Consider the following 14389-nt stretch of genomic DNA (forward strand, 5'->3'; position numbering starts at 1 on the left):
CTAACACGGGACGGGAAAATGGCCGGGACAAAGTGGAATAACAATTGCTTGATGCAATGTTGAATAACCTCCCTGCAAACTAATCAGAGTGCATGCTCAATAAATAGCCAATGTTATCTAACAAACCTTGCACAAACAAATCAGGGAGAATGCTCAATAATGAGGTCATGTAGAAGCAACCACAAATTGACCATCTGTACTGAGTATGGAAACAGCAGCTGGCATTTCTGGGCAGCTTCAAGGACATTTTTCTTTCTCCTTGATCCCACTTGACCTAGGCTCCTGACCCTTTGCCCCCCCCCCCCCCCCGTTCTGACGCATCTAATCCTCATTTCAAAGGTGTGTGTACTGTAAATGTTAAAAAAGGAGATACTAACATTTTTTCCCCATTAGAAGATCCTAGTTGCAAGACAAAGTTATGACTAACAAGGAACTCCTAGGTCAACTTGACATAGATGTGACCTCACAGAATTTGCAGTTACGCAACCTCAGCACACACACATACGTTGCTGGCTCAGTTAATTATTATTATTTGCAATAGGCTTATTCTGCCTCATTCACCACAGCTGGTGCGTTATATTCTACAGGGTGCATCTACAGGAACTCATAATCGTGTCACAAATTGAGAACTGTGTCATTGAAGGGTGGAGTATTTACATATATAGTGAAACTCTTCCCCTTAAAAATGTTGATGGACATTTCTCCTGTGTTTCATGGCCTCACACCCAATGCACTCCTGTGACATTGGGCTAGTGGGGTACTGTGGGAAGCACTTGAGGCAGTATTCCACTCACTCAGGCATAGGCAAACTCTGACCCTCCAGATGTTTAGGACTACAATTCCCATCATCCCTGACCACTAGTCCTGTTAGCTTGGGATGATGGGAATTGTAGTCCAAACATCTGGAGGGCTGGAGTTTGCCTATGCCTGCACTAACTTAGCACAAGGATTCCTGCTAGTGCAACAAGTTTCCCCCCACTCTCCTCCCCCTATGTGTACCTCACACTCTCCCCAAATGTGCTCCAGAGAGTTGGGGGAACTTATAGAATAAATTTAGGGGCATTTGTTGTTGCCATTTTTAAAAAAGGAAAATCTTTAATTGGGCAAGCAGTTAAGGCCTGGCGTTAAGTTAGTGTGGAATTTTACCTTTCAACATCGCATTAGCTGGTTTTAACTGGGCAGCTAAGATGCATATTTTAAATCTATTGCACCCTGCCTCTGAGATAGGGCAAGCTAGGAAATAGAAATAAACAAACAAACCCAGAACACTGCGCACTTTACAAAATATCAAATGCATTTTAAGTGCCTACATTTGAAAATTCTCTAAAGTTTCTGTCACAGAAACCCAGGATCCAAATTATTTTTCTTATAACACATCAACCCCTCTATGTTTGTAATAATATGATTAATATCTCAGAACTGTTTCATTGTCTACTTGTTTAGTATTAGGGGGAACCAGTGGGGACATGCAGTTCTTTTTGTTCTATAGTTAATTAATTGATCAACAAAGTTAAAGAACTGTTTTGACTAGATGTAGGACTCAAGCAGGAGCAGTCAAGTAACCCTTTAAAAAACCAAAGTGGTAAGACTGTCCCTTACCACTGTGGCAACTGGGTGAACCATTAAAATTTAGTTCTTTTAAAGCTGTGCATTCTTCCTCTCCATTGTTGGAGCACACATCCAATCTTAATTGAAGAGTCAACCACAAACATCAAGAACTCCCCCCCCCCCTCAGGTGCATGGAAATCTAGATGAGAGGAAGAAAGGCAATACCCTGCCCATTTCTCTGATATGTTAGTGGTGTGTGCACATGTGTGTGTGCACGCACACACAAAAGAATCCCTTCCTGCCCCCCCAAAACAGGGAAGCACTCAGATATGTGATAGTTCCTCGCCCCCCTCTGCAGTTCAAAATGCTACAATCCAGCAACAATTCTGCTACTTGTGTAGGCAACCCATTACAGTATACTTAAAAAGCTTGCCTTGAAACATTTCAGTCCATCTGCTCCATGGGGATACAATATTGTGTCATGAGTGATGGATGGGGCATGCACAATTACAGTGCTAATAAGAACATAAGAGCATAACAAGAGCCTGATTGATCTGGCCAATGGCCCAGCTTGTGAGGCATCCTGCTCTCACAGTGGCCAATAAGGTGCCAGTGGGAAGCTTGTGAGTAGGACATGAACACAACTCTCCCCACCTGTGGTTGTCAGCAAGTGGTATCCCTGAGGATGGGCACAGGGCAAGCTGCATGGCATATGCAGCTCTGTCCTCTAATATGTTGCCACCATCCCCCCCTCACAGACACCCAGTACCTGTGGCCTGAGATGGTGGTCTCACTCTGCCTGCTGGTAGGGCCGGCTCTGCAGTCACAGCATATGTAATTTATATAGCATGGATGGAACCCCTCATTTTGAAGCACTCCTATCCAAATACATTTATCAAAATAAAATAAAATGATTTCTCTCATATGATTTGATGGAACTGTATGTTTTTTATCTTACTTTTATTTTACCCCCACTTTGGGTCTGCTTGTTGATCAGTGGCGTAGCGTGGGGGGTGCAGGGGGGGCCGGCCGCACCGGGCGCAACATCTTGGGGGGCGCTCGCACTCACAGCTCTCTGCCCCTACCTGGCTCACTCACTCTCTCTCACTGCAGTGCTGGCTGTGCGAATCCGATCCGAGCCGCCGGGTCGCCGCCCACTGTGATGGGGAGGGTGCCAGGCGTGCGGTGCGGAGAGAGAGCGAGGGACTATCTGGGGGAGGGACAGTGCAGCGGGGGGGGGGGGCGCAAATTACTTGCCTTGCCCCGGGTTAGGGGGCGCAAATTACTTGCCTTGCCCCGGGTGCTGACAACCCACGCTACGCCGCTGTTGTTGATGACAGGTGGGCATAACAAGTTATTAAATAATGCAAATATAATTTAGTTATCTATGTCTATTTTAAACGTTTTACTAATTTTAATCTGTGTTTTACAGATGATCATCTTCTGTATGCTCTAAAAAGGTAAAGGTAAAGGACCCCTGACAGTTAAGTCCAGTCACAGACGACTCTGGGGTTGCAGCGCTCATCTTGCTTTACTGGCCGAGGGAGCCAACGTTTGTCCGCAGACAGTTTTTCCGGGTCATGTGGCCAGTATGACTAAGCCACTTCTGGCAAAACCAGAGCAGCGCACAGAAACACCGTTTTCCTTCCCGCCTATTTATCTACTTGCACTTTGACGTGCTTTCGAACTGCTAGGTGGGCGGAGCTGGGACCAAGCAACGGGAGCTCACTCCGTTGTGGGGATTCGAACCGCCAACCTTCTGATCAGCAAGCCCAACAGGCTCAGTGGTTTAGACCACAGCACCACCTGCATCCCTAGTGCCACCCACGTCCCTGTATGCTCTACTTGTCCTTAAAAAAAAAAGCTGTATATTCGAGAATAATTTAATGGCTGAGTGGCATACAAATCTTTCTTAACCATCAGCATCCCTGCACCTGTAATTATGGTCTTTGCCACACCTGTGCTCGCCAAAACTTGTTTCCCCCCACTTTTCTTGGGAAGGGGCCCATTCTATGCAAGGCTGGTGTGTGTGTGTGTGTGTGTGTGTGTGTGTGTATGTAGACAGATAGACAGATATAGATTAGATTAGATTAGATTATAGATATATGATTTTGTATTAATGCCTCATTTTTATACTGTGTATAACTGTGCATTTTTGCAATATTTGGCTTAAGTTTGGCTTAACCTTCTTTTTCCTTTCTCCTCCTGTGATGAGGCTGCATTTTAATATTTTAATGTTTCAATATTTTATTGTTGTATTTTAATTTCGTTTTTAAGTTGTATTCATTTAACTTGTTTTTATTATTGCTTGTTAGCCGCCCTGTGCCCGGCCTTGGCTGGGGAAGGTATAAATAAAAATTATTATTATTATTATTATTATTATTATTATTATTATTATTATTATTATTATTATTATTATGTTGCCTGTTGTTGCTTCTGTTTCCTGTACACCATTTAGACATAGCCTTCAATCTATTAAGAGATAACTAGCCACCAGCCCCACGGTCCCCCTGGCTCAGGTGGGCGGTCCCTGTGCTCCAAGCCCAGCCCAGCCCTCCTCCTCCCTCTCGGCTTCCCTTCCGCCACTTCCGGAGCGGGGTCCTTGGCTCGGAGGCGGCGGCTGCCCGGCCCGGGAGGCGCAGGCAAGCAGGCAGGCAGGATGGCGACGGCGGCGGCATCAGCAGCCTCCGCGTCCGCAGCGTCGTCTGCGGCCGGTGCCTCCGAGAAGGAGGCGAGCCAGCAGAGCAGCCTGGGCGCCTACTCGCCCGTCGACTACATGAGCATCACCAGCTTTCCCCGCTTGCCCGAGGAGGAGCCCGGCGGCGGCGGCGGCGGCGCCCCCGAGAGCTGCCTGCGCTCCAGGAAGGAGGAAGACGCGTTCCTGGCCGAGCAGGACACGGGTGAGAGCGGGAGCCGCCTGCCTGCCTGCTCCCTGCACCCTCCATCCGACCATGACTCCATGCTCCATCCTCCCATCCACCTCCGCTGCCTCCAGCCTTCGTCCACAAGTCCTAAGCAAGCATCTTCCCGCATCTCGCCCCCCTCCTGCGCCATCCCTTCCTCCTCCCCTTCCCCAGAAGCATTTGGCACCAGCATTTGGATGGCGCAGCAGCCATCCCTCGCCTCCTCTGAACGTCCCGGCCCCGGGATCGGGACCCCACTTCTCTGCAGCCATATTTGACTCCTCAGCCTCCTCTCCCCACCCACCCATAGCGGAGGATGGTGCTGCGTGAGCATCGCTCTCCCGCCTGGGTACCAACTCCTTGCACATCCCTGCCATTTCCCTTCCTCCTGTCTTTGCCTCTCCACCTTTCTCATCCCCATCTCCCATTTCATTTCCTCTCCTTTTCTGCTCTGCTACTTTCCCCTATCGGGGCAAGAAAGTGAGTAGCTCTCCAGTCCTCCGCCCCTCCAGATCTTGCAGCCCACCCTGTGTTTGCTTCTCCACAGAATACCCTTTTGTGCTAAAGCAGCCCCCTCCATCCTCATTATCTTCCCAACTCTCCCACCTCCTCTGAAAGCTCCAAATCAGCATCTCGTGGTTTTACCTCCGCCCCTTTTGGTGGGGGTGACTGGATGAGCTTCCCCCAAAATGTTGATTTTCACAGTACTGCCAAGTTAATTACTGAGCCTAGTCACTCCCATCCTACATAACGTTGAGACTTTATGTGGCATCCTTTTGTTCTGTAATGCCTGAAAAATGGGGAGGGATGGGGGACAGAGGTCCTCCCCTTTATCTCTGTGAAGATATTGGAAAATATAGCAAGGGCAGAGTTTTCTGTTCTCTCACCAGCTATTGGCAAGCATTAAGACTGCCCTTGGAGACTTTTACTCTTTTTGTATCAGATCTGCACTGCAAAAGCCAGATGAAATTTGGCAGAGGTAGCCAAGACTTATCCAACTTAAATGCAGATTCCACTAGTTCTTGCAGTACGATTGTACAGGGACAACGTGCAAAGTAGAATTTCTGGTTGCTGCCCCCGTCTCATAATTGGAGCTCTCTGAGCCTCCCATTGAAACTGATTGGCAGAAGCTTTAGGATTGATAAAAGGAAGTACTCCTTCATTCAGTGCGCAGTTACGTTTGCAGTTCACTGCCATCGGCTTATATTGCTTTCTAAAAAGGTTTAAACAGACTTATAGTGGATAGGTCAGAATAGCCAAATAGAACCTCCATGTTACAGGGATAACTGCTGTGAATCTCAGATACTGGTGATAACTCACAAGAGGAAAGCAAGAAAGATCCATACTTGGCATATTTTTTGTAGCCAGATTTTTGAATGACCTAACAGTTATCAGATTTGTAATTTGGTACACCCTCCTGCAATGAATTTACGGACTCATCAAATTGTGAGAAATCCTCAGTTGGGACCAGTGGCGTAGCGTGGGGGGTGCAGGGGGGGGCGGCCGCACCGGGCGCAACATCTGGGGGTTAGGGTTAGGGGGCGCAAATCCATGGGTTAGGGGGCGCAAATTACTTGCCCCGGGTGCTGACAACCCACGCTACGCCACTGGTTGGGACACATGTTAGAGGGTTCAAATCACTAATTCAACAGGTTAAAAATGAATGAAAAAGCCAATATGTTGATATGAATCTATAGAGACATGCCATCTAAAGCATGCTGAGGTAAGTCAACAGAACTCATTGGTTCTGATACAGATCCCCAGTAGTTCAGATAAGTGTTTTGGTGTTTTCTCCACTCCCTTTCGCTATGAGTTGCTTCATGTGTGACAATGAAGTAGTAAAAGCAAAAGCATGAACCATGTGCTTTTCTTTCTCTACCTCTACTATAATGTGGAAAGTGAGACACACAAATCTTTCCTTGAATGAGACTTGGGAGTCTAATACTCTTCTGGACTTTACAGTCTTGCATTACTAGACAAAATTACTGATCTCCACTTTAAAATAGAAGCAAAGGGGGGAGAGAAGCAGCAGGTCCCCCCCCCCTTTGTAGCATATGAAGGATCTCTTGGAAAATTCAGGACACTGAAACCGATATGTAAAAGAAGTGCTTCACTTTTATTTCATTGTCCCATCCTGACTCACCACCACTCTTGTGTTTTCGTATTTTTCATTTCCATTTGGTCTGCTCACTCCAAGCTTCTGAAAGTTGCAAAATCTAAATAAACGTTTCAGTTTGGCACCCCCATGATTATATGTCAATCGTTTATTGATTCTCTTTTCAGATGCATATGTATCCATTGGTTAGAATCCTGAGTGTTTCCTCATTTGAAGTTTGTTTCATTGTTTGTCAATGTGTAAAACTACTGACTCTCCTAACTGGTATCCATTGCCAATATCTTTACAAACCTCTGTGCCCAGCATGACACTTTTACATGATGGGTTCTTCCAAGCTCTCAAAACTAGTAGCTGGCATGAAAATACAACAACTGCAAAAAAAAAAAAGTTTTAAATAAATATTTGGGCTATTTCTGTCCCTCTGCATAAATATTAATAAAATGATCTATGCCTATAAAATCTTTGCATTTCACTACATTAGTTATTCAGTATAATACTTTTTTTTTGCTCATATTGTACATTTCAAATGTTCAAAGTTCCTCAACATAATTTATCTCAGTAATCATTGTAATTCATAGACAAAGTTGCATTTGTGTTGATCTGTATTTTGTTTCTCTGTTGGGATCTAGTCCTCATTTTTTGTCTCCCTTATGCATGTTTAAATATGCTGCCAGACACTGTACTTCCCTGCCAATGGTAACCTCCAAGCAGGAAGCACCAGATATACCTTTTATCACAGTTTATGTTTGTTTTGGTTCTCCAGATATTGTGGAACTACAAATCCTGTTAGCTCCAGAAAGTGTGGGCAGAGGGCAGGGGTTATAGGCATTGTAATTCAGCAACATTTATGTATTGATGTTATATATGCACACACATATACATACACGTGTATGTCAACAAGGTTGTAAGTATTGGCCGTGAAATTGCAGTGTACAATATAACTTCTACATTTTCTGCTACACCAATAGCATGGTGATACTATTTTGTATCACTAACAATTGATTGCCATGCAGCAGGACATCAAAATACATTCTCAGGCATTTGTTTTATTATTGAGAAGGAGGGGATGTAAGAAGTAAATGTTACCTTCTGTTATAAATGAAATGCAGTTGGAAGTGGTTTCCCCCAAGGATACATAGAAAGATTAGTTTGAGTCTGAGTTACCATTTTTTTTTATTAAACAGAATATTTGGGATGTGTTCAACCAACTCAGAGTAGACCCATTCAAGTTAATGGCCATTCCTAACTTAGGGCCATTAATTTTAGTGGGTCTGCTCTTAGTAGTAGTTGAATACAACCCTCTTTTTAACAGAAGGAGAACATCAATCTTTATTTAGCAGAGATAGGTTAAAGTTGGGTGTGTTTCACTTATGCCATAATGTCTCTTGTTGATAGTGATTTTGAAAGAAGCAAATAACTATGGGCTGATTTGGGAGGAAACAGGGTTGATCCTGCACTGGTGGTCATCGCAAGGGGTGGGACAGAGTTTCCTGTATTATCCTGATTGGAGGGATGAGATGGCACTCTTCTCCCTGACTCAGTGGGCAGGGAGAGGAACACCTGCTCAGCACTGTCAGCTGACAGTACCCTGACGACCTGTTTGGCAGGAGCAGCTTGTTCACACCCCTCACCTGGAGTGATAAGTTTTACATACAAAGCGGAAATTTAGGGAAATAGAATATATATTACTGGTTTGGATGTCAAGCCCCCTCACCCCAAGCACATAGGACCTTTAGGAATACATTTTCAGGCTGGCAGCAGTGGATGTCATGGACCAAACAGTGTAACATATTAATAGTGTAATCCTGTGATTCACATCACGATAAGTTCCATTGAGTTCAATGGCATTTACTCCCAGGTTAGTGTGTGTAGGATTGAAGCCTCAGAGAAAATGACTACTTCTTAGCAGTAGTGAGCAGTGTGGTGGACTGCTGCAACTCACCTGACCTGTGTGTTTGGTTATGCTGCTGCTTACAGGGGAGGAAGTCAAGGCAGCAGTGAGGTTGGACTGTTGCAAATGCATCAAACACAGTCAATCTGGTACTTCTGCCAGTATGTTTGCACCATGCTGACCTTGCTGCCAACTTCCCCTCTATCTCCTAGTGAGTAGCAGCAGTACAACTAACCAGAGGTCAGGTGAGAAGTGCCATCCCATCACATCAACTGCTACAGCATGCCAGGCTGGTAGATACTGTACCTCTTCACAGGATGAATAAAAGTCACAATTTGGTTATGCCCATTCATAAGCAATAATAATAATTTATTATTTATACCCCACCCATCTGGCTTGAGTTTCCCCAGCCACTCTGGGCGGCTCCCAATCGAGTGTTAAAAACAATACAGCATTAAATATTAAAAACTTCCCTAAACAGGGCTGCCTTCAGCAAAGCGGGAGAAGAGCCACTGAGTGGGGAGAAGAGACTAAGCAGCAGCAACAACAAAGAGTTGGAAACAACTAAGCAGCAACAACAACAAAGAGTTGGAAGGGACCCAAGGGTCATTTAGTCCAACCCCTTGGAATGCAGGAATCTTGGGAGTTTTAAAGGATCAGGTACACTCCTACAATTCACCTTTGATTACTCCAATCCACATGCTTTGTGATCTCTATCCCTCATGGATCCATGTCTACATGGATAACGTAAGACACGCTATACCTTTAAAGCACATTTGAAGCATGTTCCCTCCCTCAAAGAATTCTGGGCACTGTAGTTTATTAAAGACTATTGGGAATTTTAACTCTGTGAAGGCTAAACTACAGAGTCCAGAATTCTTTGAGGGAAGGACTGCTCCAATTGTGCAGTCAATATATAATTTGTACACAGCAAAAAGGAGACTGCATAACCAGTTTGGATGATGCAGTGAACGCAGCCAGCTTCCTGATGTAGGAATTTATACTGCCTCTGAATACACAGCTTCCATTTTAGCTGCCGTTGCAAATAGTTATTGATATATCAATTCCACAGAAGCTTTTGCCTAAGCCCTTTGTAAACGCCATCTAAGCTAGGGCAATCACAGCAGGAGGAGGCAGGTAGAAGTTGCAAGACTGCTGCTGGCTAAGATGTGGCCGTCTTTCCCCCTATATCTGGAAAATAGCATATTGGAGGAGCCAGAAGGCCTGGTCATCTAGCCCAGCATATGAAGAAGAAGAACTTTGCCACAGCCACAGTTGGTTTGTTGGGGGTGGGGAGCAGAGAGCCTATTTATATTGCGGCTGCCATTGATGATGGGTCACTGCCAGTAGCCAGCCCTGGTAGGGTGGTCCTGAAGGGGGAGACACCAAGGGGGAGATAATTCCTTTGAGTCTTTCTTTTGGAGCATGACAAAGGAGAAGGTGCTCCTCTCAAGTAATTGGGTGTGCTTGGTGAAAGATTGGAGCAGCTGGTGGGAGGATAGGAGTTAACTTGGCTTCCAAGTGGGAGGTGCAATGCTGGCAAGTTGTGCCTGTGGCGAGAGCATGAATATCCAAGGTGACTGGTGGGTGCTTTGTAGTTTTATATTGTTTTGAATTACTTATTGTATTTTTATTATTTAGTTATTTTGTATTAATTTGCTGATCACCACTTTGGGGTCCTTTATGCCCAAAAGCAGGACTGGCACCTCCCCATGTGTATGTGACTGGCACACATGCAACTGCTGGCAAGCACACCATTTTCAGCACTGCAAGTGGGCAAGACAGGGGCAGAGTGGGGTGGGGTGGGCTTACGTGTGTTCTGCTGATACACACGGCATGTCAGCACATAATTTCGGTGTAAATGGGGAGTAGCATAATATCCTGAGGCAGTAAATTGCCAAAGTTTGCCTTATTTTGCATGAAGATATAGTGTCAGGACATACAAGGTTCAAGCTAAGAGTTTAGAAGACATTAATCTGTCTTCTTTAGCCCCAAATCACTTCAGTGGTGTTAGCATGGAATTAACTGGGAATAAATGGCATTTGGCTTCTCCCGTAGGTGATTTCCCATGCTTCTGAAAAAGAGCCAAACTGAGAGCATGGAGGCAGGTGCACAGACACATTGCATGCCCACAAATTCATGTTCTGTGAAGCACAGATGTCTTCCTTACACATGCCGAACTTTCTATACTCTTTGCTGCTAGGTAACTATGTAGGATAATGAAATTTCCAGTCCACCCAAATGGGCCTTGGTTCTCCATTCCACATGGTTGTCAACAATCTTTGTGTTTCTTAGGGCGTGTCCATGCTTCCACTTGTCCTGTGCCTAGAAAGCATGGGGGGGTCTGAGAGGATTTTCATTTGTCCCACCACTTTCCCTGGGAAAACCCACTGTTTACTGCTGAATTGGAACAAATTTCTATCAACAGTTTTCCTGGGGGAAAGCAGTGGGAGAAGAGGAAGTGTGGGCGAGCCCATAGCCATGTAAGAAACACACGATGAGTTTCTGTAGGCTGTGATAAAGAGCATCTATACCTCAGTGGAAAAGCATTTCATGAAATGTTTTAATAATGATAATAATAATGTTATCATTTGGTTACAAGCATGAGCCTGCCATTTTGTTTGTGCTGTCTGACCCCCCCAAAAAAGGAAATATAATAAAATATATCTCCCTGTATCATGGACTTTATGTGATTATAAATGGGACATGTAACAAAGGACTGGATCCAACTCACAGATCCATCTGACAGAAGCCTGTGCAATTTTCCTGTCACTTTCTTTACTGAAAAGGTCAGAGGCAACCATCCACTGACAAGGAACAAAATACTATGCTGATCACCAAATGGGATGCTTCTGTGGTTGTTGCTGTCTTTGTATCTATAGAATCATAGAGTTGTAGAGTTGGATGGGACCCTGACGACAATCTAGTCCAACCCTCTGCAATGCAGGAATATACAGCTGTCCTAGACAGGGATTGAATCTGCAACCTTGGCTTTATCAGCACTAGACTCTAACCAACTGAGCTATCCAGTGCTGATCTTTCTGCCTCCTCCTCTCTGAAGGGAAGAGCCTCAGACCTGGACAATGTCTTGAATGGACAGGGACCGAGCACTCTGTGGATCGATGGGAGGACTGCTTCTTCCATGGCTTCACATCTTAGCCATTACCCATCTCACGAGCTGATTTGCAGTTCCTTCTGCCACTCCCTCTGGAGGGAAGAGCTTTGAGCAATAACATCAGAGCCTGCCATAAACACTTCTGTGTATTTCTAAGGCAGGTGGAGACATAGGTGCCTTTGATCTCCGGAACTCCCCACTCCACCCAACACAGAAATCTGTGGCGTGGCTTAGAGAAGAGTAGAAACATTATGTTTCACACACAAGCACACACAGCCAAGGCAAGGTGGGAAGAGCTGCCTTTCAGGGAGAGTTTTTTTTTTAAGCAATAGCCAGTGTAAATAGGCATGCTGCATTCTTTCCTTTGAGCTGATGGAAGCACAATGGCCATGTTGTGCTCAGGAGATCAGCAAACGGGAGGAATGGTGTGTGGCAATAGACAGCATCCAGCGAAACATTGCCATGCGTGTTTAAAAAAACAAAAACCCCAACCCACCAAAATAATGTACTTCAGTGTATCCACACATAATTTTATTGTTACCAAGGTTGCATGCCAGCTCAATCTCTCCAAGCGGTAGCAAGATTACAGGGGGTTCCAGGTGCTCACCTAGGGTTGGCGATTCTGCTGGGAGTCAAGGTACAGCAGAGACTGTTGTGTGTGTGTTTTCTAAGAAATATGGTTCATTGTACACACATTGACACCTAGGTCTACTTTAGAGAGAGTTCAGAGCATCGCATCTCAAGGAAGGCTTTTTCCACACAGCAGTGTAGCATCAGATTCCATGACTTCTCTGTCTCTGTCCCAGCCTGCCTTCAGCCAACCTGCCAAGATGGTTCTGACCTTTAGGCCCCGCATGGACTTATTTCCTGCTTCTCCTTCCCAGAAAACCTCTTGCCAAGCAACTCCTTCCCTTCTCCCAAGCCTAGTTTTAAAAGGTGGTAATTTTCCTGTGCGACACCACACCCAAGTTATGTGGCAACCACCCCCTTGGTTACCTGTAGGGTTTTTGGTCTTGCAGATTCCTTAACAGCAGAGCCAACATCTGCCTCTGCCCCTGTCTGGAAGAAAAATAAGCTCAGCCCAGCACCCAAGACTAGAAATCTGGCACCCAGGGATCTGCGGGATCCCTGTTTTCCTGCTAACCCATAGCATTATGTTAGATTTTCCCCCTTACTGGATTATTCACAAATTTGAAAAAAATGGATTAAATGTGGTTGGGGTGGGGAGTTTGGTTTGCCATTTGGACAAAGATGGTGTTATGCGGATGATGTAAAAAACATACACACATGGGTTGCATCAAACCCACTCCAAACTGCTGTGCATACACCCCCTGCGTTCTTGCATTGATAACATAGCTATAGTTATTATGAGGTACCAAGACAAATGTTCTTAATACAAAGTGCTTCCTCGCAGTTTAATCTTGTAAATATTAAAGACCAGTATTTTAAATTTTGTGGAGAATACCCTGTCTCCTTAATGAAATGGGAAATGGCATCGCTGCAGCTACTACAGCTACTACTATGTTTCCTGATGCTAAGTAGACCCTCTAAGTAGTGGGGTGGAAGTAATGACCATGAGTCAAAGCTGCATTGGTAAACTGGTTGTCTCCAAGGTGTAGAGTGGCCAACTTCATAATTTAATACTGCCATTAAACTTCCAAGAGTTAAAGGGGAGTATGTGTAATGTGATCCCATAATAGTGGAACCAGAGCCAGAAAACTTTCTGAATGCTCATGCTGAGCAGAAAAACAATACCATTGGAGCAGGAACAGGTATTCTGTGAGTGTCTTTGTGTATGATTTTGATTCTGAGTTAGTGTTTTTCAGCATCTCACTCTTGTGTTCGTCGCTTTTCTCTCCTTTGTGAATGAAGATCCAGATTCCTTCTTAAAATCAGCTCGCCTTCAGCGCCTGCCTTCATCTTCATCGGAAATGGGCAGCCAGGACATCTCACCCCTCCGGGAGACCAGCAAGGACCCATTCTCCGGGGACTGCAGCTGTCGCCAGGACGGTTTGACTGTGATCATCACCGCCTGCCTAACATTTGCTACAGGAGTCACGGTGGCCTTAATCATGCAGATCTACTTTGGAGACCCACAGGTAAGAAGAGGCATTTGACTGTTTTTCTCTTGATAGGGAAGCTTGCATTGAAGTAGGAAGAACCTGCCTTTCATGAATAATGGTAGCTTCTAATTTTGCTTGCTACAGTTAATCATGATGTATTCTTGCATGTAGCAGTGGGATTCAAAGTGCTGTGTTGGGAACTGCCACACTTCTCTTACTGTGCCAGTTCGAGATCAACTACAAATTGCATAACTACTTGCTTATAATAGTGAATGTAATAGTTACTATAGTTACCAGCAGAGTTCAGTGTTGCGAACTCACCATGAGCATGAAGCACTTTGAATGCACCATTTGTCAAAGGGTGAGCCGCACATCGGAACCTCACTTTCCCAGTGCGGGTTCCTCTCTGTCATGCGCTGCTCTAAGCATGTAAGGGCTTATCCACATTTACCTTTTGCCATGCTCTTTCTAGGCACAGGTCTGTGTTTTAAAGCTCTGTGTACAAGTGTTCTCCCCATCCCAGAGCTTTCCCCATGAAAACCCACCCTTTAAAGCTGAAGCATGACAAACAGCTTTTTCGTGGATTGCCGTTTCCTCCAATTCAGCTGTAAAGAGTGCGTTTTCATGGGGCAAGAGGAAAAAAAGGCACCCGGACACAGAGCTTTAAAGTGTGGACCGTGCCTGGAAAGCATAGAGGAAAGGCAAGTATAAAAGGTAAAGGTACGCCTGCCCGTACGGGCCAGTCTTGACAGA

The 14389-nt window shown here is 45.2% G+C and overlaps 1 protein-coding gene across 1 annotated transcript in view; it reads left to right on the top strand.

Annotated features, from left to right (window-relative positions):
* Positions 1 to 4140: 4140 nt before the first annotated feature.
* GGT7 (gamma-glutamyltransferase 7) overlaps positions 4141 to 14389 on the top strand; it is a 41723-nt gene continuing 31474 nt past the window's right edge. Inside the window, exons 1-2 of the mRNA XM_083446892.1 lie at positions 4141 to 4448; positions 13446 to 13672. Of these exons, the coding sequence (XP_083303018.1) occupies positions 4208 to 4448; positions 13446 to 13672 (468 nt within the window). The 5' untranslated portion in view covers positions 4141 to 4207. The remainder of the gene's footprint in view (positions 4449 to 13445; positions 13673 to 14389) is intronic.

Source organism: Podarcis tiliguerta (assembly GCF_965153285.1).
Source record: "Podarcis tiliguerta genome assembly, chromosome: 6".
Taxonomy (NCBI): Eukaryota; Metazoa; Chordata; class Lepidosauria; order Squamata; family Lacertidae; genus Podarcis; species Podarcis tiliguerta.